Here is a 19,194-nt window from a genome sequence, read left to right as displayed (position 1 = left end):
TTGGCTGCAGTGTTTTCAAAGGAAACGGGGGCGAGGACCGCAATCCTGTTTTCTTCCATATATGTTCCCTTTAAGGCGTATTTTGTTTCCATTCTCTTTTAAAACCTCCCTGAAGTCTCAAATAATGCAGTGAACTGAAAGTACATATCTTTAGGATTTAGAGCTCCCCATAACCTGTAAACAGCCAGGAGGATTGCATTGTGCATTTGTGTTGTGTTATAATGGCTTAAGTGACTGTGATTCTAAAGTGAGAACGGGACCACCCTGTGGACCCCGTTAATCCCCTCCGTTCACAGCTTTTTATTTCCAGCAGCCAGAGTTTAGTGAGAGTCCCCAGTACTGAACTGCAAGCGTCCTTCTCTGTTTGTGAGCTGTGTTTTGAAATAGCTGTGATGTAGCCTCGTGCACCACTCACTCAAACACACACACACACACACACACACACATAAACACACTCTTGTTCTGTGTAGAGCGTTCTTTCTCTGAGTGCACACACCATGTTAATCTCTCGTGATGCGCCCTTTTGACATCATACTTCACTAATGTGCAGGCCCAGCACTGTTGTGAACTAGGAGATTAATGGGTCCATCTTATACGTCCATACAAACACTCCGGTTTAAGTGAGGATTTAGACTAGAAATGGACATTGATATACCTTTAAACAACAGCTTGTGGACCTTAAGGATTTATACACGAAAGAGACTTAAGGATACTACTATTCTTTACACTCTGTAAGATGAGGGGGCTTTTGCTTAGCATATATTACACACACTAATGTTCAAAAGTTTGGAGTTGGTAAGATTTTAGTTTTTTAATGAAGTATTCCATGTTCATCAAGGCTGCATTTATTTGATCAAAACTACAGTAAAAACAGTAATATTGTCAAATATTATATTTTTATATATTTTACAATTTTATTTCATTCCTGTGTTGGCATTTGGCAATGATACATATTCTGCAGCTATTATGCCATGCTTCGGTGTCACATGATCCTTAAGAAATTATTATAATATGCACATGCGGATTTGGTGCTCAAGAAAAAGAAACTATTATTTTGAAAACTGTTGTGCTGCTTAATATTTTTGTGGGAACTTTTTTTTTTCCCTGACTCTTTAATAAATTGGAATTTTAAAAGAAAATATTTTTGTAACATGATAAATGTATTAAATGTCGCTTTTGATCAATACATACTTGCTGACAAAATGTATTTCTTCAAAAAAAATTATAATAATAAAAAAAAATTACTGATCCCTAACTTTTGAACAGTAGTGTATGTAACCTGATAAGAGAGTGCAATGGTCATAAAAATTTAAATCTTTTTTTATGTTTTGAATATGACATTCCCCTATAGATTTTTTAAAAATGGGATTGACGTCAAAAGTCTTTCTTTTTCCTACAATAAATAATAAACAGTGTGGAATGAGGTTGTGTTCATATCTACACATGCTCAGCACTTGACACTCTTGTAACATGCACCAACTCTTCAGACTTCCAAGAAAAGCACCAGGGGAACTTGCGTCCCATGTGGTTACCTTGATTTAAAAGTGCAGTCATTTGACACTGGTGCCAGTGCTGTTTGATGACAGTCTCCAACTAAGTCGTGACATGTTTCCTTGTGTGCAGAATATCTGCTACTGTACATCTTATCTGCTTTCTCCAGAAACGTAAATCAACAAACGGTTACCCTCACTGCTTTCAATAGACTCAAAGTTGTTTTAATCCAGTTAGCTCCATATTTTGCTAATACATGCTGAATAAAATTCTCATGCCTATACTGTTAGAGGAATGCACATTCATCGCATTTTCCCACTTTGTATCTTAAAAAAAAAAACATTAGATTTTTCGTATAGTCACATCTATTAACATGAAATGGCGTTTGTTGAATCTGTTGAAAGGGGAACATTTGTTGGTCGTTTTGATATTTGGCAGTGTGTGAGAATGTTTGGACACGTTTGTGTGAATCATTTTCATGTAGAATGAACCTTTCCTCTAAACTGTTGCGGATGAGAGCTATTGAAAGCAAAGACTTTATGCCCCTCATAAATTCGTGAAGCAGCAGTGTTATGACAAAATGAAGTGTACACATCGCTCAGCCCTGCTCTTGTCTTCCGGGAAGAATGTTTGTTGATACTATTAAGTTAAAAAATATGTGCCCCTAATCCCTCACTAGAAACAAAAATTGTCTGTTTTGAAAATGTTGTTTTAGTGTGGGTGCTTCACAGATATTTGATGTTTTAAATAACGCCGTTTCCTTCAGCAGTTTTAGACATACAACATTCCTGCACATTGCATCTATATTGTTTCCACTGTACGATCGTTGTTTGCCTACAGTTGCCCAAGATTAGGAAAGCGAGGTTTAGAGAGCTGTCTCTGTTGGCCACAGCGAGATGTAATGGTATTCAGTGCAATCCCAGTATTCACTTTGCTGGTGTCCTCTTGTGTCTATTCTGCTGTTAATGCCCAATGTTATCCCTGTGCTCTCTGGGGTCCCAAAATGGGTTTAATCTCTGGCCACCCTCCATCAGAGCTACAGTGGTCCGATCTGTGTGAAAAGGACAGTGGCTGGTACATACCATTTAAATAACACAGAGGGATTTTACATAAGTAAAGATCTGAGAGACATTGAGTGATTAGAACTTCAATAGCATTATCATTTATTGTCAACCAGCATAGGTTTTCTGTTATGCTATGAATGTGTTAATTTCACTCGAATTGATCTTTTAATATGAAATTATTGCCCACTTGATTGGTCTGGGAGATCTAATTGTCTCTGTGCTGTATGAGGGTACCAAGCAGTGTATTATAATTCAGTCGTGGTTTGACCTATTTTTCTTTTGTCCAGGTTAATGGTTGCCTCCAAAAGGCCGCTCAAGGTCTCAGAAGAACGGATCCAGACGTACCTGCAGCGACAGAACCAGTACCTGGCTGCAGCCATCACAGACGGGGACCACGAGCCTGAGGTCGACCCCTATGCTTTTGTTGACGGAGATGTTAAGTTCACCTTCTCGGATAAGAAAGACAAAGCTGGGGGAGAGAGAGAACCAGGAAAGAAACACAAGGTGATCAATTTTTCATTACTCTCTGTGATGAACTGATAATCTGTGATAAACAGTTTGGGGTTAAGTAATTTTTTTTTTTCACTCTTATACTCACAGAGGCTACATTTATTTGATGAAAAATACAGTAAAACAATTATATTGTCAAGATAATACAATTACAATTCATGTTTTTTTTTGTTTTTTTTCATGAATTTTCAGCGGCCATTACTCCAGTCTTCATTGTCACATGAGCCATCAGATATCATTTCTAATACGCTGATTTGGTGCTTAAGAAATATTTGTGCTGCTTAATATTTCTGTGAAATCCAGGAAGCCATTTAAAAGAATAGCATAATTTTTTGTGCAGCATTATCTTTTAAAAAGTGCTAGTAATTTTCTTTACTAGCACTTTTAATACATCCTTACTGAATAAAGGAATTAATAAAAAAAAAAAATGTAAAAAGCTTATTGACTCCAAACTTTTGAATGATAATGTAGGGGTGCTGTAAGCTAGTTTCATTTTCACTTTGAATTATGCAACAGTAACGGAAGTAAAAAGGGCGAGTACAGTTTCACATGGACTTTTGTTTCATGTGAAAAGGAATTTCAGACAGATTCTCTATTGGCAGTGTAGCGTGTAATATGCTGGCATCATGTCTGCTGTCTTCAGCTCATGGGAGATTCCCATCTGAGATCTGAATCTGACACCCTCAAACGTGAAGGAGAGCGCATGAATAGAGGGGGCGAACACAGTCTCTCCCATTCCTGTTGGATTTTCACACATACTTTAAGTGTCTTTTTGGCAGCTGTGAAGGATTTGTAAAAGCTTTTTTGGTACTTAGTCTCAGAATTACACGTCATTTGTGTGTCTTGGTAACATTGCATTTACTTTTTGCTGTTACAGGAGAGGTTTAAGTAATGTAGGCCATATGGTGCAGCACAAACTTAAACAAAAATGTATAACAGGCGTGTGTCTGTTACATGTAAACACACACAGCAGCGTTCATTTGTTGTAAAATACATAGTCGACATAGAAAATTGCTTTCTTAACTCCTGTACCCCACCCCAGGGTTCTGCTATCGATTACGGGGCGGAGTGATTTGCATATACAGGCGTTTATTACAGAGTTGGTCATTAGGATGTGAAGTGTGTGCACAGAGGAACAGATTACACTCTTTATGCAGAGAGACGGCCTGCAGTGTAATGAAATTATGCACGGCGTAATGAATCTCTGCATAGCGTGCGGCTTGCATTGTAATGGTGGCTCTGAGGTGTGGAGGTTGCATGACGGGCAGGTTAAGGGTCTGGGGTGGCTTTGTAAGGCGCTGAGGGAAGGCTGCAGTCCCATTAGCCTGTCCTGTTTTCTTGAATTAGAATATTATTTATTCTGTGCATCAAATATATAATTTGGTGGGGAAATATAAATATGGTTCCACACTCACTCAGTTTCTGTCTTTCACACACTCCCTCACTCTTCTTATTTCACCATGTCTCATTGGTTGGCTGCTTCTAGGTGATTGTTAACCAACATCTGTTTATCAACCTATGCACTCTGGACTGTTTTCATCTTGTGTTTTGTGGAAAAGTTAGTCAGTGTGTGCCTAATATTGAGTACTACACTGAGAAGAAATAACAAGTACATTAACTGGTTTTATTCATGTCAAAAAACATTCGGAGGTTAACACTTTTTACAGTTTACGTTTTAGTTTTGTCTCAACTCATTTGCGATTGACATGTCAAAGTACATTTTGGACCCTGCATATCTAATCTAACACAACCTTTGTTGTGCATCATATAATGTCTCTTTTTAATACTTGCTATCTTATTTTCTCTCTCACAGGGAGAAGATGGCAGTGCTTCACTATCAGATGGTAAGGACTGTCCTGTTACACTCCAGTGACTCTCTCATGAACCCCTCTCAAACCCTGAGTCCATTTATTTTATTTGAAATAGTTACCCTATTGACAGCCTGGGTCAGTTTAGTGTATTGTTGCCCATAAAGGTTAAATGTGTTCGCTGAGTGAGGGAAAGGGCTTGTCCTGATATAGTCTCAAGCCCAGGCTGTGGTTACGCTAGATAAAGCAGGAGAACAGGCCTGTGTGTTAAGCTTTGTCTCTCTTTCTATCTCTCAGATGCGCAGCGGGCTGCGGCCCATAACCGGGCTGCTACCACCAGCCTCATACATGATTCAGACCTGGCAGTCTCCTTCAAAGACCTGGACAACCTCTTTAACTCAGATGAGGACGAACAAACAGTTAGTATTAAGCTATCTTTCTATTATCTCTTTCTATTATGTCTCCCCTTTGCGTCACTGTGTGATAAATTTAGCTGTTTGGGCAAATTTTCACAATGACGTGAAGGCTTGGAGCTGATTGCTGAAAGTAATTAGATGTTAAAATATATCATCAATATGTAATCACTGATAATATTACCATTGCTCAGCTATTTGAAAATAAGGGTATATTGCAATGGAAATGTTTTTTTTTAATCTTTTTTTTTCTGTAGAGAAATTGCTGTAATTTTAATGAAATCATAGCTCTGATTTTGGCTAATTTGTGTATGTCTCCATAGCCTGGAGCACGGAGAGCTGTAAATGGAGCAGATGAGAAGTTTGGCAGCAAGGAGTCGAAACCAGCCACAATGGACTCTGGCCCCTGTATAAGTGAGCACAGTCTCTGTCTCTAAATATACAGGGTTTACTTCATCATTCAAGCTCTGTATACTGCTCCCTGCTGGCCATCCACGAATTTTACATTGCAAGCAGACAAGCAGTACATCATGCACATTTCTTTGAGTGGGAACAGTGTGTTAGTTTTCTTTAATGTACAGACATTAAGGGTTCAGAAATACTATATGCTTTTATATAAATTAATCAAAACATTTTCAAACGTTTTTTTTTGGCAACTTTGACATGTTGACAATAAATGATTTTGCTTTTCGTGAGAATAAGCAGGAAATTAGACAATTTATTATACATACTATAATATTTTTCTGCATTTATCCTGCATCCTTCCACTTACATGTCATCTTTACCTCTGTTCATCCATCCCTCAGGCGCGGCTGATCTACACCAGATGTTCCCTACGCCTCCATCTTTAGAGCAGCACAACATGGGTTACTCTCCCATGAACAAAGAGTATGGCTGTATGGAGCCTGGCTCCGGCCTCAACAATCTAGATGGCTCTTCTGCTCTCAGTGGTCAGTTTAAAATCGAGGTGGAGGAGAGTTTCTGCAGCCCCAAACCTTCCGAAATCAAGGTTAGACGAGCATTAAGACTGCTACACCATGTCCTAACCATGTGCGGTGCTGTACGTTTCCATTCTCTACTGACAGCAAAATGCTGTGAAGAGCAACATGATCACAGCCAATGGGATTTCACTTCATGTTTGATATTAGGAATATTCTTGCAGCTAAATGACCTGTGATCTTTAAACTTGTTGAAATTAGCTTGCATGCATTTACTCAAGTGCTTTCTATTATTTAATTTTTTTATCAAACTGCTATTGAACTGGAATGACACAACAGCAAACTGAATATGGTTTTCTCTCTCTCCTCAGGACTTCTCATTTGTGTACAAGCCTGAGTTGTGTCAGCCGTTTGTGGGCTGTTCCATGTTTGCCCCCCTGAAGTCTTTGCCCAGTCAGTGTCTGCCCCCTATCAAACTGCCTGATGAGTGTGTTTACAGGCCCAGCTGGACAGTGGGAAAACTGGAGCTACTCAACTCTGTACCTGCTATGAGCATTTTCAGCAAGGATGGGTGAGTTTCACATCTGGTGTGAAATGTTCTGAACTTAAACAACGCCTGTATCTTTACACAGACTTTTGTATGGACTACGAGGATCTCACAAATAAATATATGGGCCATATTTCATTCTCAAATAAAAAATAAAAATATTTTGCAATTAAGATCATTAATTCTGACAGTAACAAATATTTCCATGCCAAAAAAATAACATTTTAATATATTTTTGGCTTTCATTGTCATCAATTCTGGCACAATGAAAACAAAATGTCTTTCCCTTTTGTTTTTTGGGTTAAATACATTTTCTGAAAGATTCACCCAAGAACTGTACATTCAAACTCATGCTCTGTGGAATCAGTTACACCCACACACCTCTTGTTCTTAGTGATGGCGAATAGAGAATAAAATAGAAGAACAGGTGTTAACACGCTTGTAATTAGCTTGTCAAATCCATCTGCTGCCACTGTCCTTTTATTATATTCAGAAGCTCCTTATCTCACAGCTTCTTCACTGTCCGCACTCAAGCGTTCTCGTGGACTGGTTTATTTGAATAGCTGGTGTTTGCTCAGCTGATCAAATCTGATTGTTATCAGTCATATTCTTGTCGTCTGGTTTGCTTTTTCATGTGATGTTATGAACCTGTGTCAGGGTCAGCTTCAGCTATGCTCTTTCATTCCAAAAATAAATGGATAAAGTTATTTTCATACATTAATCTCAGAGAGCAAATAAAACGTTTTAGGACACAAATAGAATCATTGTTCGTGGACATTATATTTGCTGTCGGTAGAAATTTAGTGAAATCCAGAGAGGAGGTGGGGTGTTGCGAATGGTCGATGACAGGGCGATAAGTCTGGTCATAAAGTCCACGTTTGTTTAAGTCAGTCCGAAAGCCCTTTATGAGCTAGTTAGGCTTCTTTTATAACCCCCAGCAGCTGAGGGAGAGGGCCACCTCTTCAAAAGGGGGACCTTCAAACGCCTGCCTGTTTTTAAAGGCCAACGGGAGCCACACTCGGCATTCTCACACACGTACGGTCCTTGTGGCACAAGCTGTGCTTTCATTTCTTGCACAGCTGCCTGTTGGACCGTTTGTCTAAAAATAGTCCCACCCCCCCAGAGGTCTTCTTGGGTTACAAGTACATTACTGCAGCTCATGAAGTTAATATCCAATAATCATCTGCGGTAATAAGAATAAACGAGATGTTTTAAATGTTGCTCACTTGTTGTAGGGTTGACTCTAGTGATGTCCCAATTAACCTCTTGTCTTTTTCTGCTTTTTTGCACTCTAGTGAAAGCAATGCTATGGAACAAGAGTATATCCAGACATACACCCCTCAGACCCACACACCATTCTTGTCTAACAGCGCTCCGCCCAGCAACAGCGGCACGAGCATCCTCCCATCCCCTGCCACGCCTCGCTTCTCAGCTCCCACCCCTCGTACCCCACGGACACCTCGGACCCCCAGAGGTCCAGCCAGTGTGCAAGGTTCCCTCAAATATGAGAACTCGGACTTGTACTCGCCGGCCTCGACGCCCTCCACCTGCAGGCCGCTCAACTCCGTGGAGCCTGCGACGGTTCCCTCCATCCCCGAAGCCCACAGCCTATACGTCAACCTCATCCTGTCGGAGTCTGTCATGAACCTGTTCAAGGACTGCAACTTCGACAGCTGCTGCATTTGCGCATGCAACTTGAACATCAAAGGCGCTGACGTGGGCATCTACATCAGTGACCCCAACATGGAGGCCCAGTATCCCTGCCTGTGCGGCTTCAGCGCTGTTGTCAACCGGCGCTACGGTAATGGCTCCGGCCTCTTCCTGGAAGACGAGCTGGATATCATCGGACGGGGTTCGGACGTGAGCCAGGAGGCGGAGAAGCGCTTTGAGGCAATACGGAGCACGTCACTGGAGAAGACAGGGGGTGGAGGCAAGGATCGAGTCCCGGACGAGCTTATCTCTGTCCTGCAGGATCAGTGCACTAATCCTTTCTCCCCTATGCTGGCGTTGGACCCAGAGGGACTGTCTTCCCAAGGGCCAGGGGGCGCCACTGTACCACCATGTGTGCGTGTGGAGGAAAGGGACTTCCACAATGACTGTTACCTGGCTCTAGAACACGGGCGGCAGTTCATGGATAACATGTCCGGTGGGAAGGTAGATGAGACGCTGGTGAAGAGCACTTGTTTGCACCATTGGGCCAAACACAGCGGTGAGAGATTAGAGCATGTTTGCCACTTGTACACTTCATTTCGGTTTACGATAAACATCAGTTCTCATCATTAGGCTGGTACTTCAGTTATTACAGATATGATCATAAAAGAAGGAAGACGTTCACATTTACAAAAGAGAAAATAGCGATGATAACTTGAGGTCAAAGTTGATCCTACTTTAATACATATTCCTGGTGTGAGCAATGTGAGCAATTATTTGTTATCAGTCCTTTCTTTTATAGTTGACTGCATATTATAATTTATGTGCTCTTCTAGTGATGCAACAATTTCAGGAACCAAAAATACCAGAAAAATAATAGAATTTTCTGTTTTTGAACAAAAAAGCTGAAATCAAGGATTGAAAGATTGCTTTAGGATGTGTTTTGTCTGTGGCAGAATTTATTTTACTGCACATGCTGTAGATTGTACAACAGGTAAACATCTCAGCAGTGTGGATACACTTCACTGTGACCAAGAATGATTGCAGAGTAGCTGTGTGTAAAATAGTTTTGACTAAAAATATTGAGAAATGTCTAATTTCTGAACTTTATTATTTACAAAGTTTATTTTCTTGCTTAAAAGAAAAAGTTTTTGATTTTGGTAAAGGATTTGTTTCTGTGTATTATCTGTGTGCTACTTATGTTTGTATATGGTAGTACATGTTGAATATTGACAGATTTGACTACATGTATTAAACTCCCTAGCATTCTCTCTCTCTCTCTCTCTCTCTCTCTCTCTCTCTAGCTGTGGATGTGAGCGGGCTGTGCTCTCAGGATGTGTTGAGAGTTCTCCTCTCTCTTCAGCCTGTTCTTCAGGATGCCATCCAGAAGAAGAGGACTGTTCGCTCATGGGGAGTCCAGGGGCCTCTCACATGGCAGCAGTTTCACAAGATGGCTGGAAGAGGGTCTTATGGTAAGTAGCAAGGGCACTTGTTGAGCAAAAAGGCCATCATGATTTTTGAAGGGGAAATGTTCAGAATTACCCATTGACAAGATAGTTAATAGACTTTGAAATTGCTGGCGGGGCAACCTTGATACCACACACACACACGTCACTCTTTATTGCTTTATTTCTCTTCAGGCACTGATGAGTCTCCGGAGCCTCTGCCCATTCCTACCTTCTTGGTTGGGTATGAATATGACTTTGTGGTGCTGTCGCCCTTCGGCCTGCCCTATTGGGAGAAGCTACTGCTGGATCCCTTTGGCTCCCACAGAGACGTGGGCTATCTGGTCCTCTGCCCGGACAGCGATGCTCTCCTGTCTGGAGCCAAGAGCTTCTTTAGAGAGCTGACAGCGGTCTACGAGGTCAGAGAGTCTGTCAGTCTTTAATTTTGTCTCTCACTGTCCTCCTTATTTTAACATGGAAGTAGGCTATTTCCTCTGAAAACAAACCAGTGTGATAATGAATCCAATAAATTAAAATAATTTGATATGACTGACATTAGAAGCCTTGCGATTTTTTTTTTTTTATTATTATTATTTTTTTCTGGATTCTCTGACCTGCTTTCTGATTGGTATCTTTCTGTTTCTGCTTAGTCTTGTAAGCTCGGTCAGCATCGACCAATCTCCAAAGTGCATGCTGATGGCATTGTAAGGGTGGGTGGAGCAGCTGCCAAGAAGCTCTCAGAACAGCCAGTCAGTGATTGGTTCCTGAAAGCAGCTAGTGGCAGCAGTGATGCATTTGCCAAGCTCAAACTGTTTGCCCAAGTCTGCAGACACGACCTCGGTAAGACTCAGTTCTCTCTCTTCGTTATCCCTTCTGTCACAGAAATGTATCAAAGAGTACTTCTCACTAATCTTCGTCTGGTTCCCTGTTTCTTCAGCTCCATACCTCGCTACACAGTCTTTGGACAGCTCTCTTCTCATTCAGCCAACCCCTGTCCCTTCTTCCACCCAATCATCTTCCTCGCAATCCTCAGGCTCCGCCTCCTCCAACTCCCAAACCTCAATGGCCTCCGGAGGCTCTGCCCTCAACAACAACAGTGCTGCCAGCAACAGTGGCTCAGGCCTGCCAGACAACACCAATAACACCCCCTCCTCCTCAGGCCCTCAGGGCAGCAGCATCCAGTCTGCCAAACCCAGCTCATTCCCTCCCTTTGGAAGCATGGGAGTCCAAGGTAACAGCTCCCAGTCTGGGGCTCTGGGCCAGCAGGCTGTCACCCAGAACTCAAGCCTCTCCGGAGACAATTCAACAGTCAACAGCCAGACTCAGGGGCCATCTGAACCACCAGAGAGGTACACAATGTACTTGGTGCCGTTTCCTAATATGTATCATTGATTAATATGTCGTCATGTATAAATTGAAGTCCTGTCAAAATGTAATGCAACTTATAAAGCTCTTAAATACTAGGGTGTAACTTAGGTTAATCGGGTTTTGTGTTAAAAGCATATTAAAAACCCTTCCTTTTCCCATTTTAATCAGCACTATGGAGAGAGAAAAGGTCGGAGTTCCTACAGATGGAGATTCCCATGCCATCACGTACCCACCTGCCATCATGATCTATATTGTGGACCCCTTCTCATATGAAGAGTCGGAGCCAGGGGTGTCACAATCAAGCATGTGGACGCTGGGACTCCTCCGCTGCTACCTGGAGATGCTGCAGGCCCTTCCAGCTCACATCCGCAACTCTGTGTTTGTACAGGTAGGTACAGCAGATGATACTAGACATCCTTTACAGTTGGACACATCTTTAAAGGGGACATCCGATGCTATGGGCACTTGTACAAGTTGTTTGAACTGAAATGTGTGTTGGCACAACCACTCTATAATGATAAAAATCTGTGCACTAAAATCTTTACCGCTTTCTCAAATCAAGCCAGTCTCAGATGCCTGTCTGTGTGATGTCACATGATAGTTTGATTGACAGTAGAGTTTCAGCACAGACTGGACTGGTGTCTTACCTTAGACCCGCCCTGGGTGAGCCGTCATCAGCCCACCATTGTTTCACCTCTGGAGCAGATGTAGACAAGAATGTCTCCTAAGCGATTGAGGTGTTCTGTTGTTGGATGTAATAATGAACATAGCAGTCGTCATTTACTCCCAACATTTGACCCGCTGAAGACGCAGTGGATTACATTTGTTTCTGAAGGGAATGTGACCCCGACCTACCTAAATGTGTCTATTTTTGTTGTTATGCAAAGTTGTCACATTTTTTTTGAATTGTGGGAAAAAATTGTTTTTATCCAGTGAATTATGAATAACTGGAAAAGTAATTTAAATTAATTGGTTAATGAGAGCGGGAACCCTGACGAACATTAAGCTCTTTAAACTTACAAAAATACAGTTTAATGTATAGAAACTAGGAGTGTTGGGCAAATATTGAAATTGAAAATAATAATTGAAATAATTGAAAATGGACCTAAAATGGGGGACCTTGAAGTCAAAAAAATGTGAGTGCTAGTGTGACTTAATTTCCTTCAGTCTCAAATAGACAGCTATAGGAAAGAACAGCAGATACAATGTGAAGATAATAGGTAAAACAAATCACTGTTTTACATCTATGCACTTTGTGTTCTTAGATTGTCCCCTGTCAGTACTTGCTCCAGCCTGTGAGGAGTGAAGAGAGGTACCTCTACGCCCAGCACCTCAAGTCTCTTGCCTTCTCCGTCTTCACCCAGTGCAAAAGACCCCTCCCAGCCTCCACCAACGTGAAATCACTGACGGGTTTCGGCCCCGGCCTCGCCCTCGACACTTCCCTCAGGAACCCAGATGTGAGTGAGGTTCAGCAGATCGATTGGTTGACATATTCAGTCATATCCCTCAACTGTAAGTCGCTTTGGATAAAAGCGTCTGCAAAATGACTAAATGTAAATATTCAAAAGGAGTTCCCTTTTTTGTTTTAGAGAAATGAGTAGCACAGACAGTCTCCAAAGCACCTTAAATATAAAAAAAGAATACACATTAGCATTGCTAAAGGGTCTGTCACAGCTCCAGACTGGTGTGTTAAAGGGCCAGTCCCCAGTGCCAGCAGTGTCAAAATCGACACCCTTATTTGAGGCTCCCGCAGCCCATGGTTCTGACCTCCTCCATAGAGCTCCCGCCCTGACAGCACATTCAGGCTCTTTAACGGCTCTCAGTGCTGTATGAGAACTCAGTGACGTGTGGAGACTGTTACACTGACCTCCCTGTCCTGGAACAAAACCAAAGGCGACTCGCACAACCCAACAGTTCTCTTTCCATTATCTGCTTGGGCGGCTCTGTGAGACCTCCCTAATGGGATCCGGCTTGCATGTTTTGGCAGAGGAATCCGAACGCTCCAATTGCTCTCCTTTCTTCACCGAGCTATTTGTAGAATCCAATTTTCTCGCTACACTCACTAGCACCGTTTCTCCCACCCCACTTCCTTCCCCACTCACAAAAGAGATGTGACTACTTGGTGGGGTTTATTGATTTCATAGAAGAGGAAAAGGTTATGTTGACATGCTCTGGTATGAGGCTGATGGTTTGACCTTAGGCCTTTCACTTTTGTCCTCTTGTCCTGATCTTTGCTGTTTTTATAGGGGAAAAAAGTGTCAACTTAAGTTATGTCACTATTTTCAATTAACATATGACTTTCTTGCCACAGAGACCGGAGTGTCTGCGATTGTACACGCCACCCTTCATCTTGGCCCCAACGAAAGACAAGCAAACGGAGCTGGGTGAGACTTTCGGAGAGGCGTCTCAGAAGTATAACGTCCTGTTTGTGGGCTACTGCCTGTCACATGATCAAAGATGGCTGTTGGCTACCTGTACGGACCTGTATGGAGAGCTGCTGGAAACCTGTATCATCAGTATAGACGTACCCAACAGGTAAACTACAAAAAACGCCCTCACTCGGTATCATTGTGAGATACGCGGGTGATTTGTAAAGTATGCAGAATTAATTGTTCACTCAACACTTCAGAAAAGTGTAATGTCTGGAACCATTATCACCACCATAGAAATGAGAAGTGAGAGACCGGACACCTTTTTAACACTTTTACTGTCATCTCCATGATGTAGAACAAATGTACACATTAAATTAGTTTAAAGGTACTGTATGTAAGTTTTTGACTCCACTAAAGCATAAACATGCTGTAGTATGTTTGCAGATATTTAAGAAACATGCTAAGTTAATATTTGTTTATCTGAAAAACAATGCTACAGTCAATTATTCTTCTTTGAAAATGTGCCTTCTGGGCCAGAATTTCGGTCTCCGTTTTGGTTTGTAAACCCGCCCACTTCCAGTTTACCCCAATAGTATTTTGGCAGCCCGGGTTGCCAATTGGCGGTAAACACAGCGTATTTAATTTCAGTCATGGAAGCTGGCAAATGAAAGTGTTGGTCTCGTCAATCTGGTAACCTGCATGTGCATAAAGTCTAAGGAGGAGGGTCCGGGTGGAAAAAAAACTCTCCAATATTTTGAATTTGGACTGCAATACCTAGTTCAACCACTCAATGTCAATCCTACATACAGCACCTTTGAGGCGGTTTTAAAAATAATTGAAGCATTTGTGACTGGAGGTTTTAAATGTTTCTGTTTTTATCATCTCAGAGCAAGAAGGAAAAAGGGATCTGCCCGGAAGCTGGGCCTACAAAAGCTTTGGGATTGGTGTCTAGGTTTGGTTCAGATGACATCATTGCCATGGAGAGTGGTGATTGGCCGGCTTGGACGAATAGGTCATGGAGAGTTGCGAGGTAATGCCCATGTACAATATTTTTTAGGCCTTTAACCTTGAGAGTATTCATAGTTTTGACCCTAGTGCTTACTGCTTTTATAAAATGATTGCTACATGTATTATTATTATTCATTATAACTATAATTAATATTATAATTATAGTTTTATTCAAATAAGGGAAATTCATTAAGTGGCATCCTTCTAGCCAATTGACTGATCAGCATCCTGGAGTGCACATCCAGTGTCCAGTTTTTTTGCACATAGTAATGAATTTGATTCTTTTTTCCCTCTCTCAGACTGGAGTATTTTACTGAGCAAACGGAATCTGCAGTCAGTGTCTCGGAGGCTGAAGGAGAACTGTAAGCTGTGCGGGATCTCAGCAGCTGACACTCCCAGCATCCTTAGCGCCTGCCTTGTTGCCATGGAACCCCAGGGCTCATTTGTCATCATGCCAGGTAGAATCACACTTCCTGTTACTCTCCGTATGGTCTGCATGTTGTCTTCTTTATTTTTTATGCCTAGTTTGATGCATTAGCTGTAATTAGTGTGCATAGTTAGTTAGTTCCTGCTCTATTTGTGGCACAAAAGGGAATTGTATAAATAATTACGCTTTTCTGAAAACTCTCCAGACTTAATATTAAAATGCATTTTAAACCGGATTGGAATAGGATAAACATATAAAATCAAAAAATATAACCCTTCACTGCTGTAGTCGTGCATCTCTTTGCTGTGGATGTGAATGATAGCTTTAGTGTGTCATAACGCATGTGTCTGCTGTCCCTATCTGATATACACTCCTGTGTGTGTGTGTGTGTCTTGATCTCATAAAACACTTTTCTGCACTCCTATTGATTCCTGTGCCGGTGTGATGATACCGAAGATCGATGGCTTTATTTGACAAAAGCTTTTCATTCTGTCATAGTATCAAGATGTATTGCATCTGATGGATTTTGCCCATCACTCACAGAGCAACAGGGTTTTTCTTTTCTTTTTTCATACTAGGATGCCTATGCAAGGAAAAATCGAAAAGATAATTTAGATTTTAGCCAAACCCGATTCAGTAATGAAAATAACAGCTAATAATATCTTGCACTTCCATTAATGAATCTTTGTTTCTCTTGATCTCATATTCAGTCTGTCAGTCTGTCATTTTAATCTTTTCTGTCTCTTTTCTTTGTCCAGACTCTGTGTCAACAGGTTCGGTGTTTGGTCGCAGTACAACTCTGAACATGCAGACGTCCCAGCTGAGCACCCCGCAGGACACGTCTTGCACACACATCCTGGTGTTCCCCACCTCTGCTTCTGTGCAAGTCAACAGCTCCAACTACCAACATGAGAACATTGAAATTGCCTTCAACCCTGGCAACGGTGAGGAACAATGCTGTCTTTTCTCCAATTTATTTATTTGGTAGCTTGTGTTTTTGCCCTACTTGAAGATTTTGCCATATTAATTAGTTGCATCCCAATGCAAATAAATTATACTGAATCCCTGCTTCATTTTCAGATGGATCAGATCCAATGGGAAGCATCTTGTACTTTCTGGAGCAGGAGAATGACCTGGTTGACCCTGACATCATAAATATCCTTCCTGCCTCACCCACCACGTCACCAGTCCACTCACCTGGATCCCAGTACCCCCACGGAGGAGATGGGAGCAAGGTAGCAAAGATTGAACATTAAAAGGAACAAATAATCAGCATGTTAAGAGAAATGGCATGAACTTTGACTAGCACCCCTTTTTAGTTTCAAAGGTCTTTGAGCTTTTTAAGGTTTTAAAAGGACATTTCACAAAAATGTTCATTTACTCACATCGTTCTAAACCCAAAAGACTTCAAAACACAAATTAAGATATATTTAATTAAAGCTAAGAGGGGCACTGAGAGTAGTACTGATTTACAGAGAGTGATTGTTGCTCACTTTATTGTAACATATAAAAGTGTCTTTTTTGTTTTTATTCTTGGGGCTCATTTCTCTTTTCTTCTTTTCAGGGTCAAAGTACTGACCGCATGGAGTCTCATGAAGAAGCTCCCAATATCCTGCAGCAGCCATTAGCTCTGGGCTATTTTGTGTCCACGGCTAAAGCAGGTCCACTGCCTGACTGGTTCTGGTCTGCGTGTCCTCAGGCACAGAACCAGTGTCCCCTTTTCTTAAAGGTATTTTCTCCTTGCCTATAATGCAGATCTTTCTCTCTTGGGACTTGTACATTATTGCATCAGATTTCCTCAGCAAAACTTGATTCATCCCTAAGGAATACTGTAAATGTGCAAAATGGATATTAGATTTTATGCAGAGCCAACAAAATGTTGTTGTTCAGAATGTCATTTTCTTCAGAAAGCAGTGTGATACTGCACCCATCTACCTGTCATGCTTTATCCAGGTCACATGACCTTATGTTTCCTCCTCATGCAGCATTTATAGAGAATCCTGCAATAGGGGATTTTTAAATAATTCAGTACTCAGAGATTGGGCCAGACTGCTGTTAGTGTGTATGAGAGAGCAGGAGAGAAAACACCCAAATATATGGAGGGAATTGAGCTCGCAAAATGTGTTGACATGAATTATTAAGGCAAAGCATTTGATTTGATAAGCAGCTGTTCGCTTATTGTTGACTTGTACACAATTAAAAAGTCTGGAGCAAACTGTTCCCCAATAAAGGAAACCATAAACAGGGGTATGAATGTTTCTGGCATCTTGTGTTTACTTGTTCATGGGCTTGTCAATTTAATTCATAACAAGCCCTGACAATGAGAGGAAATGCGCGGCTTTGTAGCTTGTTTTGGGTGGGCGTAGATTAATGGATTCTGTCAACTGAAAATTTCTTCTTGCCTCTCTCTTTCGCAACTCCCAGGCCTCTCTACACCTTCATGTGTCTTCAGTGCAATCGGATGAACTTTTGCACAGCAAACACTCTCACCCTCTGGACTCCAATCAGACCTCTGATGTTCTCAGGTAATGCTCCTCTAAGTGTCCGGGAAGTGATATCATTCAGTTTAATGATGGCGAATGCTGAACATTCCAAAATGTTTTTCTTTCACAGATTTGTGTTGGAGCAGTACAACGCCCTTTCCTGGCTGACCTGTGACCCTGCGACCCAGGACCGACGCTCTTGCCTGCCCATCCATTTTGTAGTGCTCAATCAAATGTACAACTTCATTATGACCATGTTGTAACACTCGCAGAGCAAAACTGAGAGCAGGATTTTATCAGGGAATGAAAAGAGGAGAGTGAAGAAAAGGTGGATCTGAAAACAACACAACAGATAACTACGGTGCTGGACTTTATATGTACGCAAGTTACAGCGGAGATGATCTGGGTAGGCCATCACTACACCTGAGACCCAGCACTGTGGAGCAGAGTCAGGCGTCTGGTGTTTAACACTCACTCAAAGAGGAAAAAGAGGAGAAACCGAGGCCGTGGAGGCCAAAGAAGAAAGACGGAAGTGCTGACTGGTGGCGTACTACATCCCTGGATCCTCGGCTACTACGACGGTAGTGCGCGGTTCCATGGTTAGCATGGATTCGGCCAGTTCTATAATCGATGAGTATGGAGAAGTAACCTGTATAGAGTCTGCTGGAAAGGGGACTTTGATGCCCTTTGAAATGAGAGAATTAATTCTTGGTTTTAAGACCTCTAATTCCCTGTTTCTTTTGGATGGGATTATATCCAAACGAAATGCCTGCATTGTCTTATTTATTGTAAGTTTTTAATGTATAATTTGTCTGATTTCTTAACCTCTTTTTTATATATATATATATATATATATATATATATATATATATATATATATATATATATATAATATAAGTTCTAGAAGGTTTGTATTGCCTTCCTGCTTTAAAGCAATTGGTCAAAAATATATGTACTCGTCTTAATTACAGAAACAAACCAACAAAAAACCCACTAAAAAGATGAATAAAATAAAGTTGCGGTAGGTGGCTTTTAGAGTATTATTTTTTGTAAGGGAGATTATTTGTATTGTCACGATGTACAGAGGAGACCGGACGGGGGTTCCTGTCCATGCCTTTGCGTGTGGACACAATTACAGCTAAGCTTTAGCTGCACGGGACTTGTACAGCAATGAAGTTCACTGTGTTTAAAAATAAAGAGGTACATTGTCGTATATTGTATTTTATACCACACATTTAGACACAAAAACGAAAAACTGCAATATATAAATAATTATATATGAATGCCGCACCAGCCTTGGGTGGCACTGCTTCTGTTTTAGGAATAAAAAGAGTCGACTTCATGTTTTTCCTGTGCTTGTGTTTTTTTGGGGGGAGGGACTGTGATGTGAAATCCAAAATTTGATTGTTGTGAAGGAGACTTGCGGCTTTGATGAAGAAGATAAAGATCTATAATAATTCTTAGAAGTTCATCCATTTCACTTCACCTTGCCCTCCCTGGTTGGCTCTCCTGCTTGCACCTTTTCTGAGTGATAAAGGACACTTTTAGACCAAAATCACTTTTCTTTGAGTGTGACAAAGAAATGTGTGGTGTAAATGGACTTAACAACCAGATCTGGGTGCCTGTTGGAAATGCAGTGTTTGTGCACAGAGAAAGATCTATTTCCTGTA

General features: G+C 41.3%; 1 protein-coding gene across 1 annotated transcript in view; it reads left to right on the top strand.

The window, feature by feature from the left end:
- The window catches only part of LOC113097143 (mediator of RNA polymerase II transcription subunit 13-like), a 60,872-nt gene extending 42,002 nt beyond the window's left edge, over window positions 1-18,870 (top strand). The window contains exons 10-30 of the mRNA XM_026262340.1: window positions 2,843-3,059; window positions 4,879-4,909; window positions 5,171-5,292; window positions 5,610-5,700; window positions 6,093-6,295; window positions 6,596-6,795; window positions 8,067-8,980; window positions 9,726-9,893; window positions 10,062-10,285; window positions 10,517-10,706; window positions 10,804-11,215; window positions 11,403-11,622; window positions 12,500-12,691; window positions 13,546-13,769; window positions 14,494-14,636; window positions 14,914-15,072; window positions 15,800-15,985; window positions 16,122-16,276; window positions 16,606-16,770; window positions 17,466-17,566; window positions 17,655-18,870. Of these exons, the coding sequence (XP_026118125.1) occupies window positions 2,843-3,059; window positions 4,879-4,909; window positions 5,171-5,292; window positions 5,610-5,700; window positions 6,093-6,295; window positions 6,596-6,795; window positions 8,067-8,980; window positions 9,726-9,893; window positions 10,062-10,285; window positions 10,517-10,706; window positions 10,804-11,215; window positions 11,403-11,622; window positions 12,500-12,691; window positions 13,546-13,769; window positions 14,494-14,636; window positions 14,914-15,072; window positions 15,800-15,985; window positions 16,122-16,276; window positions 16,606-16,770; window positions 17,466-17,566; window positions 17,655-17,787 (4,450 nt within the window). The 3' untranslated portion in view covers window positions 17,788-18,870. The remainder of the gene's footprint in view (window positions 1-2,842; window positions 3,060-4,878; window positions 4,910-5,170; window positions 5,293-5,609; window positions 5,701-6,092; window positions 6,296-6,595; window positions 6,796-8,066; window positions 8,981-9,725; window positions 9,894-10,061; window positions 10,286-10,516; window positions 10,707-10,803; window positions 11,216-11,402; window positions 11,623-12,499; window positions 12,692-13,545; window positions 13,770-14,493; window positions 14,637-14,913; window positions 15,073-15,799; window positions 15,986-16,121; window positions 16,277-16,605; window positions 16,771-17,465; window positions 17,567-17,654) is intronic.
- Window positions 18,871-19,194: the final 324 nt, after the last annotated feature.

This window comes from Carassius auratus, unplaced genomic scaffold (genome assembly GCF_003368295.1).
Source record: "Carassius auratus strain Wakin unplaced genomic scaffold, ASM336829v1 scaf_tig00216123, whole genome shotgun sequence".
NCBI lineage: Eukaryota > Metazoa > Chordata > Actinopteri > Cypriniformes > Cyprinidae > Carassius > Carassius auratus.
This window is presented reverse-complemented; position numbering and strand designations above follow the sequence as displayed.